We start from the raw sequence: 22,127 nt of genomic DNA on the forward strand, positions 1-22,127 counted from the left end.
GCCTGCGGGGGCGCCGGGCCAGGAGAGTAGGCGGAGGCGGCCGCGCCGGCCGGGAGCGCTTCTCACCGTGTGCTCGTGCTCGTCCGCCCGGGCCCGGGGCAGCAGCAGCAGCAATAGCGCGGCGGCCGCCGCCACGCCGGGAGCGCCCGGCAGCGGCCTCATCCTCCGCGCTCCCACCGGCCCGGCGCCGGCCCACCGACTCCTCCTCCGCCGCCGCCTCTGCCGCGGCCGATTTGCATCCACGGGGCGCGGACAGACGCACGGGGCCCGGGCCCAGCCGCTGGCTCCTCCGCGCCGCCGCCGTCGTCACCGCCCGCTCCGGAGCCTCCCCCGCCCCCCGACGCCTCCCTGCCTCTTCCTCTGACTCAGCCACGTCATCCGGCCACCCCGGCACACGCCGGAAGTGCCTCGCGACGCGGGGCCGCAACCGCCGCGGCCGCCCCGCCAGGGAGGCGCTAGACCGCGGCCGCTGAGGACCGCGCGGTGCCCGGCCCTCAAGTCTGCCGCCCGGGAACCCGGGCCTCGCGCCCCTCGCGGGCGCCTGGCTCGCACCTCAGGGCCGAAGCCGGCTCCCTTCGAGTTGTGCGACCGGGTCCAAACGCTTAACTCTTCCGGCCTCAGTTTTCCTCGGCTGTGAAATGGGGTAATAGTCTGACCTGCCGCCTCGAGCTTGATTTGCGGGGGGCGGAGGGGGTCAGGTCAAATAGTCCTTACCAGGCGCTCGACTCCCGCTGTGAATGAATCACCCGCTCCTATAATCATCATTATGGGAGGGTGTTAAACTGGTACCCGGTTGGATGAGTGTCTTATAGTCACTGAATATTTGTTGAACCCCTACTATTCAATCTTGTTTAAACCCTTATTTATTTGTTTTTTCTTGGTCACTCGTCCACAGATATAAACACCTCTAGGCTCTAAGCTTCTCCCCTAGCAGAGATGCTGTTCACTGACATATTTCCTGTGCTTAGGACAGTGTCAGGCCCGTAGTTGGAACTCAAAAGATACTTGTCAAATAAATACATGAATACGGCACCACCATTTACACAGTCCTCTAAGCCAAAAATCTGGAACTTGGCAGTCCGATTGTCTCTCAGCCATCGGCAGTCAACAAGTTCTGGCATTTGTTATCTTAGAAAGGTCTCAATAATTAATTTTTCCCTCGCTTCTGCCAGTAACAGCAAGTCTTCCACACCGCACTCACTACGTACTGCAACAGCCTCCTAACAGGCTCCCTACCACCATTCTTCCCTCCCTGTTTATTCTCCCCAACAGGTCCAGAGTGATCTTTCTGAAAAGAAACCTGAGTATATCACTCTCCTGCTTACGACACTTCTTGAATATTGTTTAAATAAATCAAGAAATCACAGCTAAGATTTTCATCTGCCAGGCACTTTTCTGAGCACTTTAAATGAATTAACTCACTTAATCCTTATGCAGTAGGCACTGTTAGTATGTTTATTTTACAGATATGATAACTGAAGCACAGAGGGTTTAAGTCGCTGCTCAAGGACCTGATCCAAGCAACTGGCTCCAGAATTTTTTACTATTAATGGACTACCATCCATGCAGTCATTTTAAGAAATGGAAGAGACTTGTATGTACTGGCATAGAATGATAACTGAGAGATAATTTAAATGAAAAAACTTGAAAATACAGAGTATAATTCCATTTTGAATGATATTAGTCTGCCCATAGAAAACAATCTGAAAGATTTTGACTCAAACCATTAACAGTGTAATGCCTGCAAATATTTGGACGTTTTTTACAATGAGTATGTGCTACATATGTAATCAGAAAAAAAATAGTTCCTTGTCAAAGGATAGTCCTGTTAGAAACAAACTCGCAGATATAGTAAACAATCTTACGGTTACTGGAGGAAAAGGGGTGGGAAAGGATAAATTTGGAAGTTTGAGATTTGTAAATGTTAACAAGTATATATAAAATAGATTTAAAAAGCAAATTTCTTCTGTATAGGACAGGGAACTATATTCAATATCTTGTAATAACCTTTAATGAAAAATAAGATGAAAACAAATATATGTATATGTATGCATGACTAGGACATTAAGCTGCACACCAGAAATTGACACATTGTAACTGACTATACGTAAATTTTTTTTAAAAAAGATAGTCTTGTTAGCCTGCAGCTGCACAGATTCCAATTTAGCTCAACTTCACTTCCCACTGATACTCAGGCTACATCCCTATATTTCCCAAATACACCATGTTCTTTTTATACTTCTGTGCCTTTGCTCTTGAATGGAAATGAATGGGCAGCCTATACTTACTCTTTTTCCAGGCCAAAATGAATTATCACCCCTTCAGTGATACCCTGCATAATGCCCTCAGGAAGTTGAGCATCCCTTCTGTAGGATTCCAGTTGCATTTATGTCACAATTACCATAGTCTCATTTCCTCTTCTTTACTACATTCTGACTTTTTTATTTTTGATGGCAGACACTACCATTTGTTTATATCTGTCCCAGCTGCTGGGATACTGCTTGTCACATCATAGACATTCAATAACTATTTGCTGAATGAAGACATTAATAAGTGAAAAGTCAAATAGCATAGAAAGATTTAAAGAACACTTTCTAGATAGTCTGAGACACCACAAAGCAGTACATGATTAATTGCTGAATGAATCATACACCAGCAATTGCAATAAAAATCGGAGGAGGTGTCTTATACATCTTTGTATATCCCCCAGAGCACCTAGCACGGTGCTCATAATGGAAGCTTAGTAAATGCTCCGTGAATGAATAATCACAGCTTTTGAATCAAGTGATGATGGGCAATTGAAGAACAAGCCCTGTAAGTGCTGAATTAAGATGGATGAGTAGTTTCTTGCTTAAACATCCATCACCAGCCTCCACAGATTGGAGGCAGTAAGCATTTGCTAAGTGTTGTCAGAAGCACTGGGTTGGCAATTGCTTGGGGGTGGGGAGGACAGAAGAAAAAGTAAAAAGTATTCATTTGGGGAGCGTAGACTTAAAACCAGGAAACATTGCACGCATAACAGAAAACAGGCATGACAATATCTTGCTTGTTTATCTTGCTTGTTATCTACTTCTGGGGTCCTTCTATTGCTACTTACCACCTTCCATCTCTACCTTTTCTGTTCTGGCTGAAATGTTCTAGATACCAAAGAATTTTATAATTGTTCTGAATTTTTTCTTTAGGAAGCAATCACTTATAACAGTTGGTTCTGAGACCAAACAGCAACTAAGGCTATTAATTTTTTTGTACAGTTCCCATTTTACTGTTTCCCACACATCTTTTAAAGTATCTGTTATAACAATGTGCAGGGAACAGCAGGTGCCACATAATAGGATGCTTTGCCAATTAGATAGTGAGTCCAGTAGGGCTGCCTCCCTCCTTCAGAATAAGGGATTCTCCACCTCTTGTCTTAGTCCTAAACTTAGAGTTGAAGGGACCTGGAGCAGTACTAAACACAAAACGCTTCACTTCATAGATGATGGGTAGTCAAGTGAAGTGAACTCAGCAAGCCAGTAGCAGATCAAAATAAAATCCAAGTCTCCTGACTTCCAAGCCAGTGTTCTCTCCCTGCATCATGCTAACTCTTACTGCATAGCTAGCTAAGACATTTTCTCCTATATTGTGGGTTAAATAGGTTTTGGTGAGCCAGCCTAGGAACCTACTATTTATTACAGTGTCTATTAATTCTGAGTTGTGCCTCAACATTCAGAACACACCTTTTACCCTCCTACTCATCCTCTCACCATTCTGGAGAACGCAGTATCTGGCCATCAGGAATGAATGAGGAAGGCCACATTATATTCTTAATAACTCACTTGGAAATGAATCAAACACAATTTATTTATCAAACCAAAGAAAACATTTAAACAGGCAGATTCCTCAAAATTGAGGATTGATTTTTAGGATGAATCTTCTAGAGTTATCCAAATTAGCTACTTGTCTTTCTTAGAAATAAATCTGTTACTAATGCTTCCTTAGCCAACCAGCTGCAAAATCCACACACTATTCTTTGAAAGACCAGCAGAGAAAATGAATACTTCCTGGGGCATATGGGAGAGGGATCTAAAAATCCCAACTACTGAGGTGATATAGGATGGACTAGGATCTCTCTTTTTTAATGACAAAGCAAGACAAAAGGAGAGGGAGAGGGTAGGTAACTTAGCTTGACTTATAAAAATATTCATTGAAATCATTTACATACTATTTGCCTAATTATGGCAAAGCATTAGGGATTATTCACATCATTAAATACTTCAGGTTAAATTATTTGATTGTAACACACACCTCCTGTTTATAGTCTATCAGTGTCCCTACTTTGTTGCTTATATTGTTGGTTGTTTGCTCACAGGTTTTACTATAAGATGAAGGAACAGTGCTGGCCTAGCAACTGGTGGACAATGTACCTTGTACAGTTAAGAGGCAAAGTCAATGGCAATGAATATGACCAGTAGCTTCACTGTCTATTGAGCCAGTTTGTAAAATCTTGGGGAAGGATGGTGTCAGCAGAGCTGTCTCCCAAGGTATCATGCAGAGAACTTTTTACAGAGACTAGGTGTCTTTGGACACATAGTTACAATTTAGTTTCTGATCCTCATTGTATTGAAACCCATGAAAAATGTCACCCCATCATTTCTTTGATAACATGGTCCCAGTGTTTCATCCAAATTTTTTCATTTTCTTCTTTTACTTTTACACACAACCAATCACTTTGTATGTTCAGTGAACATTCAACAAAGTTTTAGACTTGCCATTTTTGACTTGGAACTCCTGATCATTTCTGTCTGTGTCTCAAGTGTGTCACATTTATGAAACCCAGGTTTCTCATCAGCACTCAGTCTTACGTTTTCCACTTATTTTTCATATAAGAATAAAATGCAATAAAAATTTCAATATTGCACAAAGAGTGATATGCATACAAAGATGGTAACAGCATTGGCTGATAGTAGGTTTTGCCATGTTATTAATTTAAATGCTTATTAATCAGAGAATGTAAAAAAAATCTAAATTTGACATCCAAAAGGGGGCTTAGAGGTACTGAATATAAAAAAGTATAGCTTTTATCAAAATCAAATGTGCCTAAGATAGAGACTATCTATAAATAACAGGGAGGATAACTGTACCAACATTATATTTCTTGTTCTCCTTTCATCTCACATAACCCGATTTCTCCCAAATAAGTGACAAGGGGAGTAAAGGGGCCACCGTAAGACGGCTGCCGGGCGCCAGGCATTATGGTAGGTAATTTGCACAAATACTGTCTTAATGGCCAGGGCCAATAGTGTATTTAAAGTCAGAAAAGAAAAAAAAAAACCTGCAAACAGAAAAACCCAAGACCCCAGAAGCTATTAATTTCAATAAGTCCTTGTTTGCCAGACTGAGGAATGAAATGGAAAAAGAATTTTTAATCATTAGAAAATGACTTAATAAAGCTACTCAAATAGATCTTTGATAGTGTGGCTTTTATATATTTGTGTGGGATGGAGAATAATTTCATAGAAAGCCACCAGGTTTCTGATCATTTTTAAAGAAATAGATCTGATACTAATTTGACTGTATGTTTAAGCATCAGGTTAAGAACCAGTGCTTTAAAGGTAGATTTATGTGCTAGGGACTCAAAATTAATGATACCTTTAAGGCTCTACAATCTCTGCACAGATTTCCTAAGCCTAGTGGTAATAACAGGTATATATGGAAATAGATAACGATTTCTATTGTAGGGACCCCTCAGCAGAGTAAAAGTCAAGGAGCCTCCTCTCTCCTGTGGCCAGAACTAAGATCTATCAAGTGAGGTCCCCGGCATCCCAAGCTTCTGGTTCCCAACCACTTTTTAAATGTTCCTTGACAGCATCACTGTTTTGAAAGCATACTGAATTATAAATGCCCCAAATACTTAATAGTCCCATACCTGGGAGATGTGGAAGAAGGAAACTTCTGGAAGGCCAATAGTCAGTCACTGACCGAATTTCTGCATGGGCATATCTAAGGGAGAGCTTGGCTATTTGGAGATGGGAAGTGGTGACCTAGAATCAGCCGGTTCTGATTCTAGACCCACCTCTTCTTCTAACCAGGTGAGTACTCTTGGTTCTTCTCTGAAAGCTCAGAGTTGCCTTCTGTATAAGAGGAGTTAAGACTAGTCCCTCTTTAAAGTCTTTTTGAGTCTGTTGTATGTGACCAGCCCTGGCACTTAAACACCCTCCTGAATCTACAGAAAAGTTGAAGAATTATTTAAAAATTAGGACATACCTTCTTACTTGAATACTGTAAGTCTTAAATCATAACCACTTCTAGAAATTAGGTTGGACTAGCAAATAACCATGGCCTAGTATAAGTGCATTTCAGTAAAATCACTTGTAAAATACATTTCTAAGCAATCTCTTTTGGCTTCTGACATGCCAAATTAGAGGTACGTATTCTAATTAAATCTTCATCCTCTTGGCAAACAAGGATATGCATCAATAAACTTGGTGATGGGGAATGAAGTTCTTCATTTTTCACTTCTTTGTGCCTTAATAATATCTTCTTCAAGGAACGCCCAAACCAGCAGGGCCACAACAATACCAGCAATGAGAGTGGGTCTTAAGGTCTGCAGTCACACCGTTAAACTCAACATGAAGACTTCATTGACAGGCAGAAAACTGCAAGTCCCAAAGTCCCAAAGTCGGCAGGTTTTAGGAGGTGGAATCAACGACCTCTGGGTGGAACTGGTGGAGGAGGGTGGAAGGTCTCCCTCGTCGGGGGCCTGAAATGAAAGATAAAGCAACTATTTTAAAACGAATTTGATGAACTAGTTCTTACGCATCACTTGCTGCAAGCTTGGTATACTATGCGAAGCACATGCTCTTCAGTTAATGAAACTGTACACACATACGGACCTCTGAGTGGCACACATGCTAAGCTGTGACTTGCAATCCTAGCTGCACATCGGAAGCGCCAGTGAAGCTTTGAAGAAATACCAATTTCCAGGCTCGATCCCAGACCTTTCCCTTCATAATCTCTAGAGGATAGGGCTCAAGCATGACAACTTTCGTGTCCCTATTTAAACCAGTTGTATCAACCATGACTTTGTTTTCTGAGGCTTTGATATCTGGGGCCTCACTGATCCTTGGAGGGACTGCCCCTCCCCGGATAAACTAACTCCTAGAGATAGCAAACCACCTGCCAGTGAGCACACTTTCATATGCAAACTAACCAATCTAGAGTCCGTACCCCAGCCACCTCCTTCACTGGGGCTTTCACATTCAAGGCCACTATCTTGTTGCACTGATTACCCCAGGGCCTGGTGCCAGACAACTAGAGACAGACCTTTGCCCCAAAGCCTGCTGAAATTATTCAAACTAGCCAATCCTAAATCTGCCGAGCCTACCTCACTTGTTCCTTCCTGCAGGAACCACAATAAATGCTCTTGCCCATGTTTCTCCCCGCCCCATCCCCACTCGCCTGACTAAACCCAGTGCTTCCCCGTGTGCCCCATCCCAGCATAATGTACCCCTCCTCTTGGGATCCATGAGTATAACAAGTTATTTATTCAATGGCAGTTGTCTCCTGATTTGTTGACCTTGCCATACTTAAATAACAATAAAACCTCTATTTTAAAGCTCTAGTGATTCAAATATGCAGACAGGCGGGAGATACACTGTAGTAGGGAGATCCTTTGAGAGAGGACTTAACAGTTTCTGAAGCTGGCTTCTCACGACTACTTCCACCTAAGATCACTAAGTGTGTCACCCCAACTCCACGTTAGCTTTCCTAGAAGCGCCCTTCCACATTAGATGTTTGGGTTTTTCAACAGTCCTAAATGACACTCCACATAGACTCAGGTGAGTGCATTTACAGAGAGGTTCAACGATTGCAGATGGTATTTCCAAGTGTGTGCTATAAAACCAATATTTAATTCTCTTGGAAGCCAGTCAATAAGTCAAGAAAGAGAGCTCTGTCAGGTGCTGTAATTGAACTGAGCTGCCTAGGAATTGTGTACTTGAGGACTGAATGAATCAGTGAGTAAATATTTAACAAATGTCTCTTGATTGCAAGTTTTGCGTAGGTCAAGGAAATAATAAAAGAGGTGGGAAAAGAGGTATGCCATCTCAGGAACAGAGAGGGACGCAGAAGTACAAAAGAGTAACAACAGTCATCCTCAGGAGGTCCTGCTGTGGCCCCTGGGAGAAGATGACTTTATGTGGTTGTCTCTTTATACAGAGAAAACAAAAGGACAATCTCCTTCCATCTCCCTGACCTGCCCTACGAACAGTGGGCTTATAGGAGAAAGCTGAAGGACAGTGAGGGGATACCACTTATTACCTGAGCTTCCTCCCTTCCTTCCTTCTTTCCTTCCTTCCTCTCAACAAACATTTATCTACTCTGCATCTACTCCTGGGTGTGGCATAGAACAGCAAGTAAAATGGACATGGATTCCACCCCCAAGGTGCAAGAATGTCATGGGTGAGACAGACAATAGGGAAAATCATAACACTGCACCGAATGTTTTGATCGGGGACGTTCAGAACCTGTGAGAACATATGGCAGAGGCGTTTATTCATATGTCTGGAGGACAAGTTCAACTTCTCTAAGCCTGTTTCTCATCTGCCAAACAGAGGTGAAGATACCTACATTGGAGTATTGCTTGAGGCTTGGCGATGACAGTTTGAAAGTGGGTAGCAGAGTTTCTGGCTTAGAATATGCATTCAAGAGGTAAAGCTAATAATTTTACTATTATGATAAAAATCTCTTCTTAGATCTTTCCCCATGCACGTGAAACTTACATCTTATCTTCCATCACAAAGACAGTTGTGATTTCCTCCTCTTCTGCTGCCCCTCTCTGAAGCTGGGGTGGGTCTACTAGCAAACCATCTTCATATTTTATTCTGATGAACAATCCTACCAAGGATTGGAAGCCTCATCTCAGGGAAATGGACTTATGATTATAGACATATCTGAACCATGGAAGTAAAGGGTAATAAATCAGAATTAAGGGGTGGTCTGTGAGGAGACAGCCTCTCCAGGACACTGGGAAGCTGGAGTTGGAGACAGGACTGTCCAGTCCAGAGACACCTAGGCACTGGCTGCTTTCTCCTTCCTGTTGAAGGTGAGGTCTTGCTGATGGTAAGCCTGGTTCAAGAATCCAGCAATCCTACCATTGGTTAACATTCTTTTAAAGCAATCCTGTTATTTTGATGGTATGCTTTTGTATGGTCACAATGTTGTTAAAAATATGTTTACGTTTTCCTACTAGTTTGTAAGTAGCTGCAGGCCAGAGTCCCCTTACTTTCTAACCCCTCTGGCCCCTCCTCCGGACTCCACAGATCTCTTTACAAGTCAGCATCTAAACGACTAACTCCTGGTACTCCAGGAGGCCTTTAGAAGTGTGTTCTGATTCCATGGTACTAGGCTATGCCTTAAAGGGGAGTGCGTAGATTATCAGTGACTGGCAAATCACTAGTAAATGGCAAAATATATTAAAAAAAAACAAAGGGGCTACGGCTTAGCAAGATTTTGGTTCCCCCCCACCCCAACTGTTAAGACTTTACCTATGAAGAATGTCATAATCAGCTGCCCACTCTATAGGGACTACTGTCCTGCACGGGGAACACCTTGCTAAGATATAATGCATCTGCTCCTGTTCGTGTCACCATCTGCCTTCTGTAACTTTGAAGAATATTGGGAACTTACAACAGGTGAGAATGTGAAGCTTCTTTCCACTAATCTGTAACCCAGCCGGCACTGGGGTTGGTGACTTGATGGCTAGCCATTTAGAGATAGGTAGTCCAACCCAAGCAGTTCCAGTAGATCCATCCACCCATTCATTCACTTGCATGATACTTACTAAGTTCCTAGTATGTGTCAAGTAGCTAACTCCATGCTGGGCTGGGAGGGTAGAAAAACTTTTTTTCAATCAAAAACATTCTCTATTCTTGCAAGGTTCTCTATCTACTTGAGGAGACACATATGTAAACAAGGGCCACAATATGGAATGAATTACAATAGAGGTATTCGGGGAACCACAGGAAAGTTCACTTTACATAGGAACATCAAGGAAGGCTTCACAGAAGAGGTGATGTTTGGACTGAGTCCTAAAGGATGCATAGGAATTTTCTAAGCAGAGATTGGAAGCATGTAAGAAGATAGCATTCCAGGCAAAAGAAGGAACAGATTGGGCAAAGACAGTATATAATGGTACAGCTCACTAGGAATTCTTAAGGGGTGGAACATGGGTCAATATAGGAGAAGGATGAGACTTAGGGCCACAGCGTGCTGAAAAAATACAGAATTAAATGTAAGGCTTTTATGCCAGGAAGTGACATCATCAACTGTTTCTGTTCTTAGAAAGTGCACTCTGGGACAGTGTGGAGGAGGGACTGACTGGAGGCAGGGAGGTAAATGTAAGCCTACAAGGATGAACTTAGGCACTGGCAGATGGGGAGGAGGGGGTGGATGTGAGCGCTCAAAGGGCAGCAGAATGAACAGAGCTTGAGGAGCTGCGAGGCAGCCAGGAGTGGAGGACGACTCCGGGTGAGGGGCTTGGGGAAGTGTCGTGTCTCAGGCTGGGAAATCATGAGGAGAAGGCAGTGTAGGGCAGAGGATGGCAAAGGGGATGATGAGTTTCATTCTGCCCAGGCTATGTTTGAGATCTCTGTGGGACATCTGGTCAAGTCCCCATTGAACAGTAGGAAATAGAAGGCCAAGACAGAGATGGAGATGGAGATTTGGAGTCTACTGGCAATTCCAGTTCACAGAGTGAGGAGAGGAAGGGGCCAGCATAGAGAGAGGGATGAGCAGGATGAAGACTGCACCCACCAGTGCTGTTTGAGAGAGAGGAGGGTTCGGGAGAGCATGAGCGGGGAAGAGTTGCCAATTCCCAGATCTGGAAGTGGAGTGGAGACCACCCAGGTCAGCCTCCCCTCCTGTCTGTCAGTGGGTCAGGTGTTCAGGAAAAGAGGCCATTTTATTCTTCACTCAAACATCTCCTCATTTTATTATGAAAATTACGTACATACTTACAAATCACTTGCATGTTTGCCAATCTTCACACCCAAAATGGACCTAAACCCCAGTTTCTATCAATTATAGATTTCTTTGCAAATACCATTTCTTTAGTAAAATGCATTTTCCTCCCTCTCTCTTCCCATCTGCACCACAATATGCTTCCAGACTTCCTCAAACAATTTCATCTGCCATTTCCCTTTACATATTAACTGCATCCCAGCTTCCAGCCTTTAATTTCTGGAACCCATTTCCCTGGTTGTTCTCTCTTCTGCTGACAAAATCCCACAGAATCTTTGTAGCTATAGATTCAAACTTGACTCTTTTTAATCCTGCTATGATTGAATATCTGCCTCCAAAGTCTTTACCTTCAGAAATAAAAGATCTGAGCTCTTGGATCTCCCCCCCCATCCATGACACCTCCACCTCCTTGGAGAGGTGTAATAAAATAACTAAAAGACTGGACCCTGGAGTCAGGCTCACCTAGGTCTGACACACAGAGCAAGTCTTAATCAAGTCTCAAGCCCCAGTTTTGACATCTGCAAAATGGGATAACACTAAATATCTACCTTTTAGAGTTTCAAAGAGAATTAAATGAGATAATGCATTTAGTGTGTTTAACCGAATACCTGACACGTAGTAAGTGGTCAATAAATATTAGCATTTATTACCATAATTGCTCTCCATAAACACCCCTCCCCAGTCACTATCTATATAATAATTTTCAAGCAACAGAACATTGCAGAAATGCAGGAGATTGGACTAGATTATCACTAAGTTTCCTCCTAGGGCTAATGTTCTACTACGTGACCTCTAGTCTACACCAGGGAAACATGCCCGGTGAATGTGATGCAGCTTGGGGCTGTGGGAGGTTTGTGTAGCAAGTGTCACTATGCGACTGTTTCTGGGAGCACATGGAAAAGTGGCGAATAGCAAGGGGAGAAATGGAAAGATCCTCAGCGCAGAGTCAGCTGCTTTTTCCAGAAAAGCAGAAGAAAAGCCTCCTTGCACTTTCTCAACAAATTCCACTGATGAGGTTCATCTGAGTTAAAAGTTTCAAAATGCAAAATAAAATCCTGGTTGGAAAAAAAAGCTTTCTGCTTTTAAAATCACCCCCCGCCAACATCGCATTTTAGGTATCAAAGAATTAAACTCCTAAAGCAAGCCTAGGCTTTTATTCCCAAAGGCTCCTTTCTACATTAGCAGACACATAAGCTAGCTTTGACCACCTTTTCTGTGACCCAACAAGATCTTGATAAGATTCCTGCCAGAGGCCCAAGCACTATTGTAAACAAAGATAGACATCAGAGCCCCATGAATCAGTCACACTCTTCGGTGTAACACCCATCTCCAAACCTCCATAGGCTCATCCTTCTGAATAAAATATCACTCAGACTGTTGAGTTCTTACTCCGGGCCAAAAACTCAATCCTTACAACTCCGTGAGGAAGTTCTGTTACCTCTCCATTTTGCAGACAAGGAAATTGAGGCACATGGAAAGTAAATAATTCATCCAAGCTCACAAGTGGCTACCAGAGACTTATCCCCAGGTAGTGTGTCCCTGGGTAGCTTCCCACCTGTGTTTTCATTCCCAGTGCCTTCTTATCTCCTGGTTCCCAGAAGGCACTGTCCCCATAATACAGTCAAGGAATTAGTTACTTAAGAGCTGAATTCTAACCAAACAGATGAAAATTATGCAAGAAGTTGATGTTTACTAATGTGTTTTGCTGAGGAAATACTGCGTTTGTTATTTAGAATCTGTGCAACTGAGTGAAGCCTGACTTAAAGTGATGGAGAATCCACTCTGAAACGCGTCCAAAGTATGCATTTCAGGTAGTTTAGCCCTGTACTCATTCTTAGGTCATCTTAGATGTCAGCAGATCCTACTCTCCCTCTGGAACTCAGAGAGTGAGTTAAGAATCCATCAGCTTCAACATTACCTCTGTGAGGCAGCTCGTGGTGGCACCCTGGGAGGCCTCTCAAGAGGCACGGTGGGTGCGCTGTCCACTTGTGGGGGGCCTGGACTACGGCTTCTGGTAACCTCGGGGACTTCATTATCCTACAGCAAAAAGAGGAGAAAGAGAGGTGAAAATTACGTTAAGCTACCAGCAGAGCTGGACACTGCTATCCCATAAGCTCCTCAGCCCTCCTTCAGCTTTGGCTGAAGGTTATTTACTAAGTGATAGTCAACCCAGTAATACCAGGGCAGTTTCCACTGACTTTGACTCCGAGTCACTGAGGAGACAATCTGGCCCAAATTATCATTAATGATCTGAACTCTCCTTCCTGGCTACTCAAAGCGAGGTCTCTGGGCCGTCAACATCAGCATGACCAGGGAGCATGAGAGAAACGCTCCTCCCCAGATCCGCTCCATTAGAACCTGCATTTCAACAAGATCCCAGGTAATTCTTATGCATATTCAAGTTTGAGAAGCACTGCTCTGTACAACCAGATACAGCTGCAGGAATTTTATTTCTAAACAAAAGTCCCTGTTTGAGGACAACAGAATCATGAATGACCCTCAGTCACAGGGTAATCCAAGCTGTACACTGGAGGGGCAGCCCATGCCTAGGGCCCTATGTCACGGAGTCTCCTTGGTTGGCAGTGACCCATATGACCCTTCCCACTGGTCCCAGCCACTGGTCACTGGATCAGGATAGACACCCTGACTCAAACTGGGCCTCAGCCTAAGGCAACAACGTACTCTCTGCCCTGAGGCCTTGTGGCTCTCAGGGGACTGTTTGCCCCTATACATGTGGAAAAGCAGAAAAGGCCAGTGCACAGGGAGAGAAAAAAGCAGATGCGCAAAAGCAAGAGTGTGTGGCCCCAGGAAATACATGGAACAGCGGCTTTGGCTCCGGCATGCCTCGCCGCTCTGACCCAGGCCCGGAAAGGTGATCACTGACCCCAATTGCCTGATATTCATCCAGTTCCTCCTCACAGAGTCCCCTTTTGGCTTAACCTTTCCTCTCTCCCTCCCTCCCCCTTCTGTCAGGCCTTCCTTCTTTCTTTCCTTCCTTCCCTTCTCTTTATTGAGGTGAAATTCACATAAAATGAAATTAACCATTTTAAAGTGAACATTTAGCACATTCACATTACTGTGCAACCACCATCTCTATCTAGTCCCCAGACATTTTCATGACCCTGGAAGGAAACACTGTACCCATTAAGCAGTTTCTCCCCATTTCCCCTCCCCCCAGCCCTGGGACCCACCCATCTGCACCCTATCTCTGTGGATCTACCTATTCTGGACATTTCCTATAAGTGGGATCCTACAACACGTAATCTCTAGTGTCTGACTTCTTTCATCTAGATTTCTAGTTCCCGCAGTGAAAACGACCCCTAGGACAAGACACATGGGGGTGGGGCCCCGGCTCTCACCTCGTTGTCCCCCTCCATCCCGCTGCTCACACTGAGGAGACTCCGGGTGCTGGATCGGTTACTCGCGCTGCCTAAAGGGTGCAAACAAAATCAGCCGGACTGTGGATTCTCTCCAGCTACATTACAACACAGAACTCTAGCTAAGTGTCTATACCACTTCTCCTCTCTGCCAAGACCCACCTGAAAGATGAGCCGCCTGCCCCCTGCTTCCTCTGCCACCTGTGATCACTAGGAAAGATTCCCATTTCTGAACTTGTCAGAATTCTCTAAATTGCCTCAAGGCGGGAAGGGGTTGAATACACATTATCACCTGCATTATGTAAGGGGAGGTGTTCTCTGCCTAGTCTAGACTTCCCATGTGGTTGTGATATGATTTAGGTCTGTTTCAACAGATAATAGAGGCAGAGGGAAAAGCCGGGATCTACTCCCATTTTGTCACTGACTGGCTGTGGGAATTTGGGCAAAAATCTTACACTTCCTGGGTTACAAGCACTCCATTAGTAAAGTAAAGAGGGAGAATAGTTTAGAGGTTCTTGACCAAAATCCATGGATGGGCAAAACTGTGTGTGTGTGTGTATGTGTGTGTGTGTGTACACATGCACACGCATTTTTCTAGGAAGCACGTCCAGAGTATACATCAGGTTTGCAAAGCGGTTTGTGATACAGAAAAGATTAAGAACCCCTGGATTAGACTACCTTCCCGTTCCTACATCCACTTGGGGATCCTCTGCCTGACATTTAAGGAGACGTGAGTCCTGAAATTCAGCTTATCTCTTGCTCTTTTATTTCTCTCCTAGCTGTTTTGATAACACTAAAAATGTATGAAAGAAGGGAAACTTGATCTATTTGGCTTGTGAAGCCGGAGTGTCTGAAGTCAGCTACCACCGCCCTGGATCCGGATACAAAGCCCCAGCTCCTGCCTGCACATCAGTGTGTATTGTCTGCTGCAATCAGACTCCTATTCAAGCCTTCAAGCCAAAAGGAAGACATTTCCTAATTAGATCCTCAACATCCCTATAAAGTTGGAATTCTCAAATCTGAGCCCACTGTTTTCTAATGTTTCTGACATTGTCCCTTTTCCTTCCCCTTATCACAGTTGAAGCAAAAAGAATAGTAGGTAAGAGTCTCGGTCCTGGATCCAGTCTGCCTGAGTTCAATCCCAGCGTCACCATTTATTAGCTATTTAACATAGAGGGAGGCACTAAGCCTCCGGTTTTCTCCTTGATAAATAGAGGTGATAGCAGCTATACCATAGAATGGCTGTGAGAATCAAATCAGAGAATCTGTGGAGGGGGCTTAACATATAGTCCAAATGCTAAACAAATGTTAACTACTATTATGATTAAGCTTTATCATTTATAAAAGTGATAGAGTGATAATTATCACACAATCTGGCCTCAAGGGATATTTGTGTACAGGATCTTTGACCCCCTGAAAAAAGGAGAACTTCACAGGCTAAGTGTCCCCATTTCTTACATCTCCCAAGCCCAAATCAGGCTCCAATGAAGATCTTCTGAGCTCATAATACAGCATGTTTCCAAAGCCCAAAGGCACCCACCGGAGTTCAGCTGTGAAGGCACCGGGGGGGTCACCTGCTTACTTGCAGTGCTGGAGGTACTGTCTGTTTTCCAGTCTCCTCGTCTTAGCTCTGTCCTTGGAGGGAAGACACTTCTCCTGGGGCCACTCTCATAGACTCCAAACTCCACTTTCCCAGGCAGGTGCTGTGAGTGCCGGATTGGGACTGTGATCTCCAAGTCTAGAATTAGAGAGAAAAGGGATAAGCTTTAAGGAATCGGATGCCATTTACCCAACTGCTGGGCTGCTCCTTCTCCGCCTGCCTCCTTCACCTGAACCTGGAGGGTGCCTGGAGGGGAGGGGAGAGGAGAGAAGGAGCAGAAGCAGAGCGGGGAGCGGGTGGGGATCCTGCTCAACAGCACTGAAGCGCCACAGAATCCTGCATGGCCATCACTGACAGAAGATTGGGATGAAGGAATGTGGAAAAGGGCAGAGAAATGCTTTCCCAGCAGGCAGCGGAAAGAAGGTGCAGTTAGGGAAACGCTTAGCACCCCAGCTCTGCCACTCTCTGGCTGTGGAGCCTGAGTCAGTCAGTCAAGCCCTCTGAATTACTTCCCCTTCTCAAGAGGGGTGATGAGCCCCATTGTCTGTAATAATAAGTTATCCTGTGCATCACGCAGAGCTCTAAAAGCTTCCATATTTTTAGCTCCTTGAATCCTCCCAACACCCATGAAATAAATACTATTGTCATCATTCCCAACAAAAACAAAGGTACAGAGATGTGAAGTAGCATGTCCCCATGTCCACATCGCACAACTGGTTAGTGGGCCAGCTGGGATTTGAACCCAGGCTCCAAAGTCCAGGCTCTTACCCGCTACTCAGACTGCTTCTCAATCCCTTCATAAATGACAGATGATGCTGTCACAACTGACAGCAATGACCCAGACGGTTCAGGAAAGGAGATCCATCAGACCCATGAAAGATTTTGTGACTTGCAAGTCTGGCCAGTGGTTTAAGGCCACACAGACTCAGAAAGACGGATTCTTCTTCTGCCTCTTTACTGGCTTAGCCTTGCCCAGTGGTTGGTCTTTCTTCCTCCCTAGATTTCTACCCCAGATGCTATGAGGCAGGGCCTCTGGGAAGAGGTAGAAACTCAGGTGTACTTGGGGGAACGTGTGCTCTTATTTCTGGGGAGCCACTTCCTCCATCACCTCCCCTTCGCTCAGGTGCAGCAGGAAGTTCAGGGAGCGCAGCGGCAAGGTGGCTCCGCTTGCCAAAGCCAGAATCCTGCCAAGGAGGGCGAATGGGTAAACTAGAACAGAATGAAAGAGCAAGTGTGAGGGCAGGGCAGATCGAGTGCACAGAGGATTTTAAAAGGGTGGACTATTGGTTTGCACGGGCTCTAGCTTTCCTGGTTTTAGACACTCTAGTTCCAAGGGTGGTGGCTGTTCCAAGTACTAACACAGCTCTCCAGGTCTCTGTCTAACAGAGGTCTTTTTCGTGTCCAACACAGATCTTTTACACATCCTTGGGCTCTCTTGGTTACAACTGAGCAGTGGAAACACCTGCCCAAGTTTGGAAGTACTCGGGCAGAGACTAGCCGGTGTCCCGCACGTGGGTGTGAGCCCACGGTGTCTCAGAGCCCAAACAGGTGACACACTTCTCACCTCACCCCCAGCTTTGACCTAGCTGTTTAACAACAATCTTTGAAAGGGAGGTTCCCGCCTGCTTAATTCACTTCAATGAGGCAATTTTTGACTCTCCACCAGTTTGAGAAGGAAGGAAAGTAAAATACACAGGGAAAAAAGTTGGAAGTCGAACATTCAAAAAATCAAGTAGAGCCAGTGTAAGTGTCCACAAAATCCTGATATTCTTTGGATAGAGGAACAGTGCCAGGAAGAATAATTACCATCGTTCTATCGTGTAGCACTTTTCCCAAAGTGCACTCACATGTGTGGTTATCCCTCCTTTGAAGTTGGCTCCTCCGTTAAGCAGGTGAGTCACATGTAACCACAGATGAGGAAACTGAGGCACAGAGTGGTTAAAAGTCCTGGGTCATGAAGGGATTCAGTGACAAAGCAGGGATCAGAACCCAGGTTTCCTGGGACCCAGCCTGCTCCTCCTGGTCCTGCCCTGCACTGGTCACAGACACGTCCAGAACACAAACACTGATATTTTTCTCTGTGGGGCCGGGGCGTTCAGCAAGTCACGAGTCAGGCCAGCCCTGCTGATTTCCTACAGTGTCAGCTCTCTGCACTACCCCAGGGAGAGCAAAACAGCTCCTAGGGCTGAAGAAAGACTGGCAAGTTATTACAAACAGACTCTTACTTTTTAATCGTCCTGGTTCTTTTAACTCAAATTAAAGAAAAATACTCATTGTTTTTCTTTTCTAAGGCAAATGAGGTTTCCAAATGAATAGAGTCAGTCCTTGAGTAGAGTGGTCGCCATTCCTGGAAAAGGTCCTTTAGCAGAAACGCCATTCATCAACCCTCATTTTCCTTTAGGTCAATGTTATCCTGTGTCAATCGCTTTCAAATTTTGTGTGTGTGTGTGTGTGTGTGTGTGTGAAGCAGAATTCTTTCCTCTAGAGAAAACAGCAGCTCAATGTGGAAAACAGATTTTTTTTTTTTTAAGGGAGCTGCAATGGTTGCAGCAGAATAAGCAGACCCAAACCCTGTTCCAATCCATCCTCGACTCACCCCCAGTTCCTACCCTTCCCTCACAAGCACGGATGCAGCAGCACCGGGCCCATCTTTGTGAAAATCCCTGGAACAGGCAATTACAAGCTAGAATGTCACTAAATATATAATCGAATTTTATGCAATTATCTAGTATATCACATTTACTCAACCTTCATTAATGATGCCTTCTCTTTGGCTCTGATGCCCTTGGGCCTCACCATGCAGTACAGGGTCCAACTTCCAACTGCCCGAACTTTTTCTGGTAGCCAGATTACAAGCACTCCTTCCCTGGCAGGCCTCAACCCAAGACATAGGAGCTGGTGTCTAAATGCCCCTTGGGAGGGATAACTCTTCCAGGGTATTCTCCATCGACTCCCAGCATCTCTGGGGAGATGAAGTGCTAACTGCATGCTGCTAGCTGCCTTCCCTTCCTCTCTCACTTCCCCACCCTCCACTGGGCTCCCTGGGAAATCCCACATCAGCGACTTGCACTCAAATCCTTGTCAGGGAAGAAACAGACAGCGTTCACGGCTGCACAATATTGTGAAGGTACTTACTGCTACCAACTTGTACACCGAGGTGCAAAGGGTCGATTTTGCGTAATGTATATTTTACCACAATAGAAAACATAAATGAAGGGAGACTCTTGGTGCTGCTGGATAGAGCATTCTCCCCATGTGGACTGCTTGTGGTCCCCAGCCATTCTTGTTCAGTGTCAAATCAGACAGTTTAAACTTTTACTAGTTAGGACGTTAGTAAAAGTCCCTTGTGTAAAAAGTAAAAAATACTTAACCCTTCCTGCCTTCCCCCCTACCCAAATCCTAGTCAGAGAGTCTGCTTCTTGAGGAACAGGGTGGCAGGGGCGGGAGGGCACCTGACTCATGCTCCTTTGAAAACACTTAGACATTGACCATTCTAATTTAGACTAGAGCTGCTGGTGGGTATCAGTTATTCAGAGCTAGAGTAGCCTTGGGTGAACTTTGTATAATGTCTTAAAAGCCATGATTCCGGACCTGGCCCCTGGGTGGTGAGTCCCAGCCCAGCGCACTTTCCCTGGAGGCCCTGCCTGAGAGGATGCCAGCCAGTGCGCAGGCGGTGTTTAAGGTGCTCTGTGTGCCAGGACCCCAGTGATATCCTAACTCATCTAGTCTCTGCAGCAACCCTACTGGGTGGGCGCTTTTATTAGTGCCATTTTGCAGACGAGGACTGGGGCTCAGGGAGGTGAAGTACCTTGCCCATGGTTCCCAGCTAGTTAGAGGTGAACAGAGAGCAGGAACTTGACTTCAGTCCTGCTGGCCCCCAGACTGAAGCCTGCTCCTCAGTATGCGTGTCTGTCTTGCTTGAGTATCTGCAGTGGCCCCAGATGGAGCCTGGGTGGGTGGCCCAGGTGTGGTGACACCAGTAGCTTGGTTCTGGAGCCCAGACGGCCGAGCACACAGGACTCCCACGCTGTGACTCCCCAGCCTTTAAGCACTGCTTGCTCCACCAAATTGCAGCTTTCTTGATGATGAGTATATTTAAAAGCTTGAAATGTCCCATGTAAACCAAGGCTTCTTTCCATCTTTGAGTTCATGTGCTCTAGTTTTAAAAAGCACCTCAGCCCGTCTACCACCTGGAGCCCTACTGTCTGACCCTAGGATAACTGTGCAGTTCTTAAACCAGATTTTCTGCCTTCTCTCCTTTCTCCTTCTCTCAATCCGGAGGCAGACAAGTAAGAGCGTGGCTAGTGGCAGCATACATTTAAAACCTAGTCACCCAAGCAGGTGCCTGAGGATGACCCCTCTGACCTTCTGCCATGGTTTTAGCCCCTTTATTCCTCTTCTTCCAAGTTGTCAAAATCTTTAATATTCTCTAGCTAGTACTGTACTGTATGCAAAACACTACGCTAGGCATTGTGGGACAGGCTCTAGCAGAGAATACCAGACCTACACAAATAAAAGATTAGCTCAAAAGCTACCAGATGGTAAAGATCATGTATTATGGGTCTATTTGGCTGGATGCCTGGTGCTCAGTAAGTGTTTATGGAATGGGTGAATGGTGTCACCAAACATTTTACTCAAATCAACCATTCCAACAAAGATCTACTAAGTTCCACCAATGTCCTGTGCTACACACTGGGGATTCAACAGAGCACAAAACAGACAAGTTCTTTCCCTCACAGACCTTATAGTAGGTATGAGGAAGGGGTGGAAAATAACCATAAGGACAGAAGCATAAGATAATTCCAGTCTATGATTTGTGAGAAGAGGGTGAGCAATGGCATAGGAAGTGAGTCGTGGAGGGCTGCTCTGGAGAGAATGGCAGAGAAGGTATCTCTGAAGGATGAAAAAGAGCCTGTGGGGAATGATATGGGAAAAGAAGTCTTGGGGGGGGTGTGGGACAGCAAGTGCAAAGTCCCTGGAGAGAATGCTTCTGGCTTGATAGAGTAACAAAAGGGAGTCCACTGAGATTAGAGCATGGGGTGTGGGGGTAAGTGGAGGATGAGCTCAGGGGTAAGATCATGGAGGGCCTGTAGGCCATAGTGAGGAGTGGGATTTAGTCTGGGTGGGACAAGAGCAAGGGAGTGGCATCTGATTCCTTATTTTTAAAGGTCATTTGCTATGATTTGTAGGACTATGTAGAGGAGTAATAATGGACAACTGAAGAGGCTGCTGCATTAATTCAGGAAGAGATGATGGTGTGCATGCAGTTAGATGCAGTTGTGGCATGGAAAGTGGTCAGAAATGATCAGATTTAACATGTAGTTTGGAGGCAGAACTTTTGGGAATTGCTGATGGCTTGAAGGAATGAAGTAGCAACAATCAGAGGCAGCAAAAGAGAAGTGCCAGATGAATGGAAGGGATAGTAGGTTCTAATGATGCTCAGATGAAGAAGGAGTACAATGGCCAGGAGTGGTCCAGGAAGGCTTCACTGAGAAGGGGCTGCCAGGGCTGGATCTTGCAGCCCAGTAGGCTCATACAAGTGAGGAGGAAGAGGCATAAGCAAGGGGCCTGTGGCAGGAAGATTTCCTGTTTGAAGACGAGGCTGTTACCAGCCAGACCAGGTTCGTGGGAAATCAGGCTGTTGATGGCAGCTGGAGACAGACTACAGAAGTTATGCACAGACTTAGTTCTTTATGTAATGGGGCTCCATTCAAGAGCTGAGTTTCTCTGAAAGCCTTTTCTTGCCAGCTCCTCTTGGTATAAGCCTGGCCAGTGTAAATCACAGAGACCTACCATGCCAGAGGCTCTCAGAACGAATATGTAGTGTGGGCAAATGCCCACTCCTTGCTCAGGGGTGGTGGTGCCAGGTGAGTAGTACCTAGGGGAGGGTGGGTCAAGGGGAATACAGGGGTCTGGTCCTCAGTATGCACAACTGGAATCCATGGCCCTGCTATTGGACCCCACTACTCACGGCAGGAGCCCTGCTGCACCTGAGACCAGGCTTCTAAAGCAGTATATGCTGTGGACACCAATGACACAGTTTCCTGCTTGAGTCAGAAACAGACACTATGTGAATGGGATTTTCTCCTTTGTCTGCTCAAAAAAAGCATTTTCCTAAACACCAAGAGGAGAGTCAGGTGCCTGGGGAGAAA

At 45.2% G+C, this 22,127-nt stretch overlaps 2 protein-coding genes and 2 long non-coding RNA genes across 4 annotated transcripts in view; 2 read left to right on the forward strand and 2 right to left on the reverse strand.

Annotated features, from left to right (window-relative positions):
- TM9SF3 (transmembrane 9 superfamily member 3) overlaps nucleotides 1–356 on the reverse strand; it is a 56,137-nt gene extending 55,781 nt beyond the window's left edge. The window contains exon 1 of the mRNA XM_072971702.1: nucleotides 67–356. Coding sequence (XP_072827803.1) covers nucleotides 67–162 — 96 coding nt within the window. The 5' untranslated portion in view covers nucleotides 163–356. The remainder of the gene's footprint in view (nucleotides 1–66) is intronic.
- A 122-nt stretch (nucleotides 357–478) lies between these two features.
- LOC140699378 (uncharacterized) lies at nucleotides 479–6,558 on the forward strand. The gene is made up of 4 exons (XR_012077528.1): nucleotides 479–643; nucleotides 1,467–1,594; nucleotides 5,179–5,234; nucleotides 6,527–6,558. It is a non-coding gene; the product is annotated as an uncharacterized lncRNA (long non-coding RNA).
- The window catches only part of PIK3AP1 (phosphoinositide-3-kinase adaptor protein 1), a 104,390-nt gene continuing 86,085 nt past the window's right edge, over nucleotides 3,823–22,127 (reverse strand). Inside the window, exons 14-17 of the mRNA XM_072971701.1 lie at nucleotides 15,958–16,113; nucleotides 14,358–14,428; nucleotides 12,917–13,035; nucleotides 3,823–6,739 (exon numbers count right to left, since the gene is read on the reverse strand). Coding sequence (XP_072827802.1) covers nucleotides 6,682–6,739; nucleotides 12,917–13,035; nucleotides 14,358–14,428; nucleotides 15,958–16,113 — 404 coding nt within the window. The 3' untranslated portion in view covers nucleotides 3,823–6,681. The remainder of the gene's footprint in view (nucleotides 6,740–12,916; nucleotides 13,036–14,357; nucleotides 14,429–15,957; nucleotides 16,114–22,127) is intronic.
- On the forward strand, nucleotides 12,907–15,398 carry LOC140699377 (uncharacterized). Its single transcript, XR_012077527.1, has 2 exons — nucleotides 12,907–13,378; nucleotides 15,155–15,398. It is a non-coding gene; the product is annotated as an uncharacterized lncRNA (long non-coding RNA).

This window comes from Vicugna pacos, chromosome 11 (genome assembly GCF_048564905.1).
Source record: "Vicugna pacos chromosome 11, VicPac4, whole genome shotgun sequence".
NCBI lineage: Eukaryota > Metazoa > Chordata > Mammalia > Artiodactyla > Camelidae > Vicugna > Vicugna pacos.